The sequence below is a fragment of the Triticum urartu genome, chromosome 5A (assembly GCF_056163025.1).
Source record: "Triticum urartu cultivar PI428250 chromosome 5A, HENAU_Tu73, whole genome shotgun sequence".
NCBI lineage: Eukaryota > Viridiplantae > Streptophyta > Magnoliopsida > Poales > Poaceae > Triticum > Triticum urartu.
Window position 1 is genome coordinate 122,289,697 of NC_141877.1, and position 14,159 is coordinate 122,303,855.

The following is a 14,159-nucleotide window of genomic DNA, read 5'->3' on the forward strand; positions in this document are numbered from 1 at the left end:
ACATGACGAGGAGCTCCGGAATGGTCCGGAGGTAAAGATTCATATATTGGATGATATGGTTTGGCCAAGGGGTCAGGCCCACGGGGCTATAAGTCGGTGCAAAAGGAGTTTTGCGGAGGCCAGGGGGCCAAACGCCGGAGACCCTGGCGCCGAGGCCCATGGCGTCTGGGTCAGATGCCAAGGATTGTGGCGTTTGGTCCTGGAGTCCGAGTGGGACTCTTGCCTTTTGGGCAAAACCGACTTTGAGGAGGCTTTTGCTCCAAGTTTCGACCCCAGGGCTCAACATATAAATAGAGGGGCATGGCTAGCACCAAAGAGACATCAAGAAACACCAAGCCGTGTGCCGGCAACCCCGTCCCCTCTAGTTTATCCTCCGTCATAGTTTTCGTAGTGCTTAGGCAAAGCCCTGGGGATTGTTCTTCACCAACACCGTCACCACGCCGTCGTGCTGCCGGGACTCATCTACTACTTCGCCCCTCTTGCTGGATCGAGAAGGCGAGGACATCACCGAGCTGAACGTGTGCAGAACTCGGAGGTGTCGTGCTTTTGGTACTTGGATCGGTCGGATCGTGAAGACGTACGACTACATCAACCGCGTTGATATAACGCTTCCGTGAACGGTCTACGAGGGTACGTAGACAACACTCTCCCCTCTCGTTGCTATGCCTCACCATGATTCTGCGTGTGCGTAGGATTTTTTTTTTGAAATTACTACGTTTCCCAACATTCACCCCCCTCAAAGAGTGCTTCCACATGTGGAACAATCCAACGTCACATCATTACGATGGGAATCACCGCCATCGAGCGGGACTACTTTGAACATTGATGGTTCCTTTAGTGAAGGAGAGAACGAGGCAGGTGCATGGATGATCTTGCGTGACGAATCTGGGGTGCCCACATTCTCATCCTGCCAAGAGATGCGGTAGTGTTCATCGCCTTCAGATCAAAGCTTGCTGCATGCATGGAGGGCTTAGCTCCAGCTATCCAGTGGACATCGACGTGTGTTGACTGTTGTGGTGTAGTCCGACCACCTTTAGTTGACACACATGATACAAGTTGCCGGTGATGATAGATCTTTGCATTCTATGATGGTTCGTGAAATCAACACATATCTTGAGGAAGGAAGATAGTTTGTAATCAAGCACGTTAGAAGAGAGCAGAACTCTATGAGTCATTATTTAGCAAATTCCAGTAGAAAGGAGAAGCACACTGATGTGTGGCTTCGATTAGGGCCTGGTGAGGCACCTGAATTATGTAATGTAGACATGTTTGATGCTCATCTATAAACTCTTTCTCTCCCTGCCAAAAGAAGAAAATAAATATTACAAAATATATGATTAGAAGAGAAAAATTCTGATTTAAGACAAACCGCAAGTTAATCAACTTATTTTGTTTCCAACTTTTTAAAATATACAAATGGTTGACATTCAATATTGTATGGCTCTTGAGCATCCAATAACAACACACTTATTTGTCATATCTTGCCGTGTTTTCTCAACCGAATTGCTCGGCAGAAAATAGAAAGAATAAAATTCTTACGGGTCAAAGAAGAAGAGAAACTTGTATAGTAACAATGTAGTTGATCAACATGAAAGATATCCACATGCACCCATAAACATGTACTAGCACAAAAAAGGGGAGAGCACACCAGAGTAGAAACACGCAGCACAAAACACCAAAGAGGCAGTTAGAAGCCAAACCCTAACCCAATTGTGGCAACGCCAGTGGGAAAGGCCACTGATAAAATGGACCAACCAATTCGCCCATTTCTCCCTGCTCTCTCCCTCTCTCTCTCGTCAGATGACGCCACAGGTTGGCATTGGCAGCAAGGTAGATGGATAGGGACAAGGACAGCCAGCCCCCCCTCCCCTCTCCTCTCCCCTCCTACTGTGTGGATCAAACGATATAGATAAATAAAACAAAGCAGATTGACAAGTAAATGAATTTCTGAGGAAAATTCCAAAGCCCAAATAAAAACTAAGACCGGAGCTTTCCATCATCACCTCGCGCAAGGCCAGCGAGCAGCCGCCGTGTTTTTTATTGCCCGGCTGACCAATCGCCGGAGGAGGAACTCACCACCAGGTCACCTATATCATTTCCGCCCTCCCTCCCCCTTGTACGCTTGCTTCTTTTTTATCTTGATTATTTAATTGTTTAGTTGTTCGCCCATTTGGGTGTGTGTGATGGATGGATAGATAGATTCCAAGTTTCCAACCCCAGCTAAGCTGCTACTTGTTTGCTCCGAGCAGAAGCCAAGAACAGCTCCCTCCCAAGGAAGGATCTTTTTCTTTTCCTGGATTTGGTCCGTTCCTGTCCGGGAAATCTCGGGTTGGCGGCGGCTGGATCTCCGGGAGGAGGATTTGATGCCGGTTCTTGCTCCATTTTGAGCCCGAATCATCCTGCCTCGGGACCGGCGACAGGCGAGCGGCCTTTCGAGCTCCCGGGAGCCGCGGAGGGTGAGCGAGGCGGCCTCGGAGCGCTCGGGAGGGCGGCGATGCCGCTGGTTTGATTCTGGTTCACGCTGCTGCCGGGGATGGAATCCAGCGGGGAGGAGCTCCTGAAGAAGATCCGGCAGCTGGAGGTGGGCCAGGCGCAGCTCAAGCAGGAGATGTCCAAGTTCGCGCTGCCGCCGACCGGCGGCGGAGGGGAGCGCCGGCGCTCGCAGTCCGTCTCCCCCAGCCGCGGTGCGCCGCCTCATCCTGCGCCGGCGCCGGCGCCCTCGAGGCGGCTCTCCGGGGGGCTTGATGCAGGCCCGCGGGCGTGGGGCCGTGGCTCCGCGTCCTTCTCGCACTCGTCGCCGCTGCAGCGGGAAGGCCGTGCCGCGGCGGAGGGCGGCGCCACGGGCGCTGGGCTGGCGGAGCGGCAGTACCGCAGGGTGCTCCAGTCGCTGGGGCAGTCCGTCCACATTCTTGACCTCGATGGAAGGATCATATACTGGTGAGCTTTCTACTTCTTGAATGTTTGTTGACCTGTTTTGTGCGAGCTTGTAAATGCTCGAGGAGCTGCTGCGGTGATAGTGATGGCATCGGTTCAACTGTTCTTGTTATACTGCAATGAAGTGACCATGCATCCAATGGGAGTTGTGCTTTTAGTGGCATTTTAACCATTTATGCATGAGATGGTGGAACTTACTACTTGGTGAAATCTGGTATTTTGTACTACAAGTTACGTCCATGCTATGTCACAGTTTATATTGATTTGAAGTGAAGCTTTCTGCCTGGTTGAACAAATTGGTAACAGTAAAACAACACAATAAGGTTTCATGGCACTTCTGCCATTGTTGTTCCAAGTTGCCCAAGAGCCAAGAGTTGAGTGATGCACATGGGTCAAAGTTTTGGGTCTTCATTTTTGTGCGAGTCACATTGCTTATCGATTCAGCAACACAGTTTGATAGTCGTGTACCTACTTCCCACCTGTGCTAAACAAACATCACATATTTTTTTTTAGTCTGCAGTTCTGCATGGATTTTCGCTTCTCTTTTGTTCTTGTTAATGCTTTCTTATCACCAAAGCCTTTCATTTGCCATGATGTAGGAATCGGTCTGCAGAGAATCTCTATGGTTATCCTGCATCAGAAGTACTTGGTCAGGATGCACTCATGCTGCTGGTTGATTCCCGTGACCTCAGTGTGGTAAATGATATGTTTCGACGTATTTCTTTGGGTGAGAGTTGGACTGGGAAGTTTCCAGTTAAGAACAAGGCAGGGGATAGGTTTTTAGCTGTTGGCACCAACACTCCATTTTATGATGAGGATGGCAGTTTGGTGGGCATTATTTGTGTTTCAAGTGATTCACGCACATTGGAGCAGATACTCAGTGGACCTTCAACCTCTGCAAGGTCCCATTCAGAATCATCTAGCCCCTCCTGTTGTGATGGCAGTTGCAGCAACAGTAATCGAAAAGCCAGTTTGTTGAACAGAAATCCGTTTGATCCCCAGCAGTCTACTATAGCCTCCAAGATAACAAATTTGGTGAGTTCTGTTACTACTTTATTATTGTAAAAAGTAGAAATATGCATGCCATTGAATAGCAATGAAACATTGTTTCTCTATAGCATGTTTTCTTAATTATTTGCTACCGTATTCCTTTCTGATATTTAGAATAACACAGGCTAACAAGGTCACAAATAAAGTTCGTTCGAGGGTCAAGATGGATGAGAATGGCATGGTACGGGAAGGTGGCAGTGGTGAGAGTCAGTGTTCTGATCGTGATAACAAGGAAGGTCCATCTAGTGGACCAAGTACACCAAGAGGAGATGCACCACATGGTGCCTTTGGCACGGAAGAGAATTCCCCTGGGAAATCAACCAAAACAAACGGTGATGAATCAGAAGCGAAAATAGGTCTCCACAAGATCTTGAGTTCAAAAGCAGAGGCATTGTTGAACAAGAAAGGGATAACATGGCCTTGGAAAGGGCGGGAGAATGATGTGCCTGACTGCAGAAATCAGGTGACCTGGCCATCGTTGCATAGTGAGCAAGAGAATGGCCAGAATCATCCGAAAGTCTCTGACACTCAATTGGCTGAATACAACCAACCTAACAAAAACGAGGCATCAGGTTCCTGGTCTTCTTTCAACAATAACAGCTCAAGTAGTGCAAGCAGCACTGGAAGTACCAATAGTAGTGCTCTATACAAAATCGACCATGAAGCAGACTGTCTGGATTATGAAATCCTGTGGGAAGATCTTGTAATTGGAGAACAAGTAGGCCAAGGTAGTTGCTTCTCCTTTTGTGAATTCTTATGTGTATATATATTTTATCACATTGAAGTTTCTATGTTGTTTCATAGTTTCTACCAGCGGCTTTAGAATTGACTATTTGGTTATTGTAACTGGCTTTGTCTGCATGACATTACTTTGAATAGCTCCTTTCCTGTCCTATTTGTTTTATAAAATCTATGCTTGTTGCATAATCTCCATTGTCAAATCAGCTAGATAATATTACAACTAGATATGTACTCCCTCCGTTCCGATTTACTCGTCGTGGTTTTAGTTCAAATTTGAACTAAAACCACGACAAGTAAATCGGAACGGAGGGAGTAGTTGGAATAAATAATAATCCATTTTGCCCCCAGTTTGGCCAAGTTTTGGTTCTAATTTTATTACAAGTGGGGCCAGTTAGCTCACTAGCTCTAACTCCTAATGAGACATAGAACCTCTGGGCTTTCACATGGGTAGCTTAAGTCTGCTTTCAAATTTGTGATTAAAATTTCTACTTTCAACTTCTTAATATGCTATTTTGGTTTGATATGAATTTGCGCTACTGAAAGTGTGTGCTTATCCCTAGGACCTGAACATTTAGAGAGCTTAGACCATCAAGAACTTTCCTGGCATTTATGCTCAAACACTTCTCCGGATCCAAATACTCTTGTGTGAATTTAGTTGCTATATTGGGTTTGTTATTTTTTAGAGGAGTACAAGCATGCCAAAAATGTTGAACGGACAACGGAGTATACTGCTTTCTACTATATCGAGTGTTTTCTAATTGTGTCCCTTTCAATTTTGATCTGCACAGGCTCCTGTGGGACAGTATACCATGCTTTGTGGTATGGCTCGGTATGTTCAGTTGTTTCTTTGTTGCACGAGTGACTTGTCTCTGTTCACTTTTGGTTGTTAGTTTCATCTTTTTGTTTGGCATTTTGCTGCAGGATGTGGGTGTGAAAGTTTTCTCCAGGCAGGAATATTCGGAGGAAGTAATACAGGCCTTTCGACAAGAGGTAATTTTCCATTTTTAGCACAACTTCTGTTAGTTGATTCATGAATGAAATATACAAGAGAAGACAATGTCTCTCTAATCAGCAGGGTGGCTTTCAGTATTTTCTTAGCCGATTAGCTAGCATCAAACCTGTGATGTTCTATTGATACTTTGGGCCTGTCAAAATAATGAAAATTTGTGTTCTCAGGATGCCCATAAAAACCTATCATTGCCATGGTTGCCAAACATTTTGGTGTGAACAAATATGAAAATAACATGGCCACAGATCATCACTTTTTTTAAAGGTTAAATCTGGAATATAGAAATAAAGTATTCACTGACTTCAGGTCTCGTGATATCATTTTAAACTTAGTTCTTCTATAATAAATTGTCATCATTCGTATGTGAAGGTATCCCTTATGAAGAAATTACGCCATCCTAATATACTGCTCTTCATGGGTGCGGTTACATCTCCACACCGCCTTTGTATTGTTACCGAGTTCCTCCCACGGTATGTTCCCTACTTTGTACTTGCGTTCTACTACCCTATATTTTTGAAAGTATCTATTCTCTGGTTGTTGCTCTCTTCTTCAAATGTATAAGACAATGACCGGAGCTACTTGTACAAAACCTGCCATGGCTTGATTTTTACAAAAACATTTTCATGAAGGCATGGTAAATCTCATCTCTATCAAAATTAAGTACAGAAGATGGCACAAGCAAGTGCCATGTCACTCCATTTTCTTTCTACTATTTGATTCAAATCTTATGAACAAAATTGAAAAGAATACCTAAGGAAACACTCAGTATTTATAAAATATAGTTCATACTATACACTTAGTAAATACTTAAGAGCACACCTCCTTTCTCTAGATTTCTCTTACATGCATATAAAGACCCAACATGTTCCATATTTTATAGGACCATTAATAATCAATTTTAATTCTAATAAAAAAGAAAGTTGAATGTCTGCAACTGTGCAACAATGTGTGGATTTGATCCTAGCTAACAGAAGTTATTTGCCGGTTTTAACTAGATTAGACATGTCTCCTTTTCTCTTATGGTGTATCCATACTTGTTGATAGAGGTGGACAAAAATTTATGGGGCCATACTGTTTATTAGGCTGTTTAGTTGTATATTTTTATCCTGTTAGCACATCAAGATAATTTTTGATTTTATGCTTCAATACTCACTGGCACGTCAAGATTGGTTTTGTTCAATTTTTTTAACAGAATATGACTACTACCCTGACTTCATGATTTTACCTACAGAAAAAATAGGTTGGGTCTCATTTTCATCGTTCATTATTTCTCAAATGCAGTGGAAGTTTATTTCGCTTACTTCAAAGAAGCACTACCAAGTTGGATTGGAGACGACGTGTTCACATGGCTTTAGATGTTGTAAGTGCATTTCTTTCTAATGGCCGAATGTGGATTTTACCACAGATCACATATTACTTTTTAGTCCAAAAGGAAATGCAGTTAATGACAGGAAAAACAGAGAATTATTCTTGGATTGTGGTATGCAGAGACATTGATTGCATACAAAACGTAAAATTTGAGACACCTGATTTTGTATTTGTTGCAAATGGGCACGTGTAGAAGTTGAATTCCAGATAAAAAGGCCACATCGGGTAGTTCCAGTGCAAGAAATAAATATATTTGAAAAGTGAGGTATCGTATGTTCATATATTCATTTATTTCCCCCCTTGGGTGGCTGGATTCTACCTGAAGTTTCGAATTATTGTGATGCTAATACGCACATAGCTATTCTGTGAATAGTTTTGGTTAGTTTGCGTTTCATTTCAAGCAAGGAACTTCCGAATCTCCTGGATGATAAGATTCTTAACGTCTTCTTGTTAACATTTCTACAGGCAAGGGGCATGAATTATCTTCATCACTATAGCCCACCTATCATTCATCGAGATTTAAAGTCGTCAAATCTGCTGGTTGATAAGAACTGGACTGTTAAGGTAACATTACAATCATTTGCTCTTCAAACTTTTTAATATGTTCCTACTTGCATCTCATTTCATCTCGCTCAATCAGGTTGCAGATTTTGGTCTTTCACGTCTCAAGCGTGAAACTTATCTCACAACAAAAACAGGAAAAGGAACGGTAAGTACAAGCAAAATTCATTTGATTGATTGACATACACAGCATGGATCTTTTGTTTTCCTAACTTTTTTGATGCCGCTTTCTTGTGTAGCCACAATGGATGGCTCCAGAGGTATTGCGCAATGAACCTTCAGATGAGAAGTAAGTACATGACAGTTGTAATCAACAGAAGTTCCTGTGGTCACATCTGCAAAAGTATATAATTGCTAATGACTTGAGTGACTACATATATAGGTCTGATGTGTATAGCTATGGGGTGATCCTATGGGAACTTGTCACTCAGAAGATACCGTGGGAAAATCTCAATTCAATGCAGGTATATTGCTTCTATGTAGTTTTATCTGTCATTAAATCATCTGGTTCTGGCCATACATTTGGTTCAGATTGTGATGATTTGGACTTCAAGTAATATTTGTCTCAGCAGCTCCTCAAAAAGTTAAATTCCAAGAGTAATATATTCCTTTTGGATTGGTTACAGCGCTTCCTAGAATTTGGCACAACAACATGAGCTGGTTGACATATGAATATTCAGTTGATGGGCTTCTAAATTTGTCCGATTAATTGCGATCGCTAGTATTATTGGTCACCTAGGAATGTAACTACTAGAGTTACGAGAAGCAGCATATTCTACTGGTTTTCATATTCTGGAGAAGTCCCATGAATAGTGTGAAATTTTCTTATGGTAGCAGCATCTGTGCTCAGTATTGCAGATTAAAACTGTATTGCATTAAAAGAAAATCTAGATCACTTGCAGTTTTCTCAGAATTTGACAAGTTTTGTAGAATGTACATTAATTGTTGAAACTCTTGCCTATTTGTACATTAATTGTTGAAACTCTTTCCTATGTAGGTCATTGGTGCAGTAGGTTTCATGAACCAAAGGTTGGAGATTCCCAGTGAAACAGATCCTTACTGGACATCACTTATACTGAGTTGTTGGGAAACGTATGTACTATCTCTGCCATCCCCCTTTTTTTTTCTCACTCTTCTTAAAGACTTGCCTTTTCAGACTTCATAAATTTTGAACTGTGCTGGTTTTCGTACATGTCGTGTGTTCTTACTACCATTGTCCTTGGTGCAAGCAGCGACCCACAAAGCCGTCCGTCGTTCCAAGAACTTCTGGAGAAGCTCAGGGAACTGCAAAGGAAGTATGCCGTCCAGAATCAGGCGCAGCGAAATGCATCTGCCGCTGCGAAGAACAGCATCATCGAGGAATGAAGATTCCAACAACCTGCCAAGGCGGTGAGTGTGCGAGTGAGGAGGGAACATCGTCAGTGATGGAGTGGCGTTTTAACCCAAGAAAAGATTCGTGCCTCCCGTGTGATTGTTTCACGGAACAGCCGATGCTGAAGATTGTGCAGATGGGGTGTCCTCCGACCGCAACTTCTGGCAGCAAAGATTAGAGTAGTGAGTGAGCCGAGGCTGGCGCTTTTGGGGTTCTACATTCCGTGGCGATGCATGACTAACACGTGATCGGATTGATCGGGCTTGCATTTGTAACACGGAGAGGACGGTGTTGCTGTGTAGATTGTTCTGATGACAAATTGTACACGAGTCGCCAATCATCAAGAACCTTGTAAGATTCATACTTGTGTTTTTTTTTTGCTCCCTTGCCTTCTTCTGCTTTTCAATTTCCTTTTGGCGGGAATTCTGAATCCCAGCACAAATCAACCGAAGCTGGTACTGTGCTTCTACTTTTATTTCTTTTATTAGTATAAGGAAAAACATAACTTGGCTATTTTGTCTGCTCTACAATTTATTCGAGCAGTGCCTCTGCTCTTCCAATTTAGTACTCACTCCGTCCCATAATATAAGATCGTTTCCAAGCTAAAACACAGAGGGAATATTTGGGTAGCATGAATCCCAGCAGTAGTATGGGCCAACTTCCCTCGAGCTCTCTGTTTCTCCGGCTGCTGCGCGTCATTCCCTCAGCTTGCCCTTTTCATCTTTCGCCACCGCCGGTCTGCAACGTTGGAGCTGTCAAGTAGAGCTTGGTGCGGGCAAGGCGGTCATCGTGCGGTTGCCCTGTGTCTTCGTTCTAGGGTCGATAAGTTCGACGGTGCGACGTCCTTCGAGCCAAAATGAAAGGGTAGGGTCCCTCTTCGGTGAGGAATAGGTGTGTGCGCGTTGTACTTGGTCCCCATAACCCCATTGCAGGCGATGGCGAGATCGTTTTCAAAGGCAGCTGATGTTTCCCTGCTGCTGCTCATGTCTCCGCGGTGTTCGAGCAAGCAAGCCGTCTTTCTTCGACAAGCCGAGCTTCTCTGTTTTCTTTCAGCTTGTGTGCTGGGCACCCTTGTATCTTTTAGCCGTTGGCTTTTCTTTCTGTTTTTGCAAGGTGTTGGTGTTGACTGTAATCCTGGTCAGTTGATGACTTAGCCATTGTCTCAAGCCTTATTGTCTACAAAAAGTTCCATTTTTATTTTTTATTTTTGCGAATAGTCTACAGAAGAGTAATTGACAAAAAACTACCATATTTCATGTATCCGTTCTACAGAATTACCACATTTTGAAAACTGACCAAAAACTCCAGTTTAATGCTAATTTCGTGACAAAAAACTACCAGATCGACTTGATGACCAATTGAAGCGTTTTAAACGCATTTCTGACAGACCCGGCCCACCGGTCAAGACGGCGGCCGTGCTAACGGCTAACGGCGCTCGCCTGAGCCCGTTAGCCGCGCGGGTCGGTCGGGCCCGGTCGGACCAGGACTAACCTGGCCGACCGGCTAGCTCGTCGTCCTCCCCACCCCACTCTCCCCCGAGCTCGCTGTCCTAGCCCTAGCCGTCTTCGTTCATGGCGGCGGCGGATCCAAACTCTGGTGCCGAATCGCTTGGAGGAGCGCTCCCCGACGTGCTGGGCGGCGGGGATGCCGTCTTCGTTGAGGTTGATAAATGGCTAGGCAGCAGTAGCTTTGCGGTCGAAAACCAATCCCAGCCTCAATCTCAGCCGTCCCAGACGATTGTGAGTCGGCGTGTAGCAGCAGCGTCGAAGAGAAGACGCGCAACTCAAGGCCGGCGCAAGCTTCCTTGTCTTGTTGGCCGCGCGAGGTATGGCAACAAATCTGTAATTCTTTTTCTGAAATGGTTTGTTTTGTTAGGAATCACGATCTATAGGCTAGTTGCATAGTTAGATTTACATTAGAACCATGTTTGAGCACAACGGGAATTGAAATCTGTTGGGAACATTAACAATTTGTTTTGCTGTGACTGAATCAAAAATGTCAGAAAATAGAAATTTTAAACTGTCAGACACTAAATATTGTGCAGACTATTTAATTATAAATTTTCCAATTTGTGGTGCAGTATTGATGACCCAAAGTGGAAAATTTGGTTTCATTTCTTAGCCAGAGAATCTATGGTTAGAGGAATTTACCAGTCGAGCAAAAATGTCAGAAAATAGAAAATTTAAACTGTCAGACACTAAATATTGTGCAGACCATTTAATTATAAATTTTCCAATTTGTAGTGCAGTATTGATGACCCAAAGTGGGAAATTTGGTTTCATTTCTTAGTCAGAGAATCTGCGGTTAGAGGAATTTACCAGTCGAGCTAGCCGGTCGGCCAGGTTAGTCCTGGTCCGATCGGGCCCGACCGACCCGCCCGGCTAACGGGCGTCAGGCGAGCGCCGTTAGCCGTTAGCGCGGCCGCCGTCTTGACCGGTGGGCCGGGTCTGTCAAAAATGCGTTTAAAACGCTTCAGTTGGTCATCAAGTCGATCTGATAGTTTTTTTCACGAAATTAGCGCTATACTGGAGTTTTTGGTCAGTTTTCAAAATTTGATAGTTCTATAGAACAGATATGTGAAATGTAGTAGTTTTTTTGTCAATTACTCTCCACGGAAAGTTCTTGTTGAAGAACATTCACTCAACAGAAGAGATGGTTCCGTTGTTGTTGTTGTCGTCGTCTACTTGGTATATATGATGAATGACAACTTTTTTGTTTTGTTTTTGTGGTTTCTTCCCATCCTGGCCTTATTGCTCTCGGCATAGTCCATTGCAAAATGAACGTGCAGTGACTCTTCATTCCGGATGATCTTATAATATACTTCCTTCGTTTTTAAATATAAGCCTTTTTTAAAAGATTTCAATATGAACCATATACGAAGCGAAATGGGTGAATCTCACTCTAATATCCATGTATATATATCCATATTTAATCCATATTAAAAACTTCCATTTAGAAACGGAGGGAGTTATATCCCTGATAGCGATGTGTCCGTCACGTTTACAAGAGGCGTCAGTAGGGGATGCGCCGGTTAGCAATACGTACTTATATGCTACTCCCTCCGTTCCAAATTACTCGTCGTGGTTTTAGTTCAAATTTAAACTAAAACCACGACGAGTAATTTAAAACGGAGGGAGTAAGTTGCTAGCCTTCCCTTAGTTACAAAGAGGGGATGACAGGATTACTTAGACTTAATTAATTAATTCATAACAGAATCCATATGCCATGCAGTAGCGTGTGATGCCGTCAACGGTGCAACCTGAGGACGCAACGCTCACTGGAGGAGACGGCTGCAGAGGTGCGACACATCGGACGGCTGGATGGGATTGAGCAGGAAATCCTCGGCTCCTTCCTCCAGGCACCTGATGGAGTAGAAACGTACGTTGTACTCTTTATGATGACTCAACCTTATTCTAACTTTGTATTAAAGTTAGTATAAAGTTGACTTATCTATTTTGAAACGTAGAGAGTACGTGTCAACGATAAGAACATGAACTTGATGCATGCTAGAGCTATCAGTCTGTCACCACTGATGAATAAGGGCCAAGGTACTAACCTGTTGATCCTTGTAGGCACGTTCATCGAGGACATGATCACCATGGGGATCTCCCTCAGCTTGGATGACCCCTGCATGCATCCATCCATCACATTTTCTCTATTTTCATCCCAAAGCTGTGCAAGAACTACTCTAATAAAGATTTTTCGTACATACATGACTTACTATGAAACTTGACAAGGGAAAAAAAATCTGTATTACCTTGACCTTCTTGAGGACCTTGTAGCCGGTCATCTCCAGCATTGAGTAGTCAGTGAATATCATGCTCACATTGGCCTCCTGCGTCACGAGAACACGCATGCCATTTGGTATAACACATGCGAAGCACAAAAACATCCGAAATAAAAAAGGACAGATCAAAGGTTGAGCAAGATCTTTTCACAAAAAAAAGGTTGAGTAAGATCACATGCATACGGAGGCAAGAAGCTCCAGCGCCCTCTTCCCGCTGTCCATGGCGGTCACTGCACGCATGCACGGACACCACTCGTCACAAAACCATGTACGACAAAAACAACAACAAGAGATCGAAACATGATGTGATCTTGTGGATTGATTACGGACGCACGTACCGCGGAAGTTGAAGCTCCGGAGGATGCCGGAGATGACGACGCGGTCCACCAAGCTGTCGCCTACAACGAGAAGGTGCGGCGGCGCTCCCCTCGTTTTCGTAATATAAGTCAAACGAAGACGCAAAAATACAGGTCTAAGCATTTCAACAAAGCCCTCAAATTCTTCATTATCTTTATTCTTTGAAGCTTTAGGAGGAAAAGACATGGGTTTCTGAACCTATGGTTCTCTTTCTTTATCATGTTTCGTGTCAATGAAATATCTCTTATTATATTTTTTACTCTTAGGTTGTGGGTTATCAAGATCAACATCAAATTCTTTTTCCACCTCATTATCATTATTAGGTTGAGCATGTACATGAACATCATCATTATCATTGTTGCTAGGTTCATGTTCATCACCACATTGTGTTTCAGCATCAGAAATAGAAGTATCATTTAGATTCTCAGGTGTGTCTACAGTAGGTTCACTAGAAGCATGCAAAGTCCTATTATCTTTTGTTTTCTTTTTAGAAGGACTAGGTGCATCAGTATTAATTCTTTGACAGTCTTGTTCAATTCTCTTAGGGTGACCTTCAGGATACAATGGTTCCTGGGTCATTTTACCACCTCTAGTCATAACTCTAACAGCATGATCATTCATCTCATTAAGCAAATCTTTTTGTGTTTTGAGGACTTCTTCTAAGTTTTTATCATGGAAGCATGTTTGCTCACACCCTTGACATCATTAACAGTTCTAAACATATAGTCACTCAAGCGTTCAATCATATAAGCATTTCGTTTCAATTGTCTACTAACATATGCATTGAAGTTTTCTTGTTTAATAATAAAGTTATCAAATTCATCCAAGCATTGACTAGCAGATTTAGTATAAGGAATATCACCTTCATCAAACATATAGAGAGAATTTACCTCCACTACCTGTGTCAGAGTATTAAGATCATGTATTTCTTCAATCGGTGTTAAATTCTTAACATCTTCAGCGTTAATACCTTTTTTCCA

General features: G+C 43.2%; 2 protein-coding genes across 3 annotated transcripts; one reads left to right on the top strand and one right to left on the bottom strand.

The window, feature by feature from the left end:
• Positions 1-1,806: 1,806 nt before the first annotated feature.
• On the top strand, positions 1,807-9,396 carry LOC125508125 (PAS domain-containing protein tyrosine kinase family protein). 2 transcript variants are annotated; one of them, XM_048672723.2, is made up of 14 exons: positions 1,807-2,116; positions 2,250-2,937; positions 3,534-3,969; positions 4,109-4,712; positions 5,514-5,554; positions 5,647-5,715; positions 6,104-6,204; positions 7,016-7,094; positions 7,568-7,666; positions 7,743-7,811; positions 7,903-7,952; positions 8,046-8,127; positions 8,661-8,755; positions 8,896-9,396. In XM_048672723.2, exons 2-14 carry the CDS (start codon positions 2,534-2,536, stop codon positions 9,026-9,028), a joined length of 2,262 nt encoding a protein of 753 aa, XP_048528680.1. In that variant the 5' UTR covers positions 1,807-2,116; positions 2,250-2,533; the 3' UTR covers positions 9,029-9,396. The 2 variants fall into 2 exon arrangements, with proteins under 2 accessions (XP_048528680.1, XP_048528679.1); XM_048672722.2 differs by having other exon boundaries at positions 1,807-2,082.
• Positions 9,397-12,226: 2,830 nt separating this feature from the next.
• LOC147970532 (two-component response regulator ORR5-like) lies at positions 12,227-13,365 on the bottom strand. The gene is made up of 5 exons (XM_087523473.1): positions 13,161-13,365; positions 13,006-13,052; positions 12,793-12,870; positions 12,592-12,662; positions 12,227-12,397 (listed from the first exon to the last, which is right to left on the bottom strand). The coding sequence occupies exons 1-5, from the start codon at positions 13,363-13,365 to the stop codon at positions 12,310-12,312; spliced, it is 489 nt and encodes a 162-aa protein (XP_087379599.1). The 3' UTR covers positions 12,227-12,309.
• Positions 13,366-14,159: the final 794 nt, after the last annotated feature.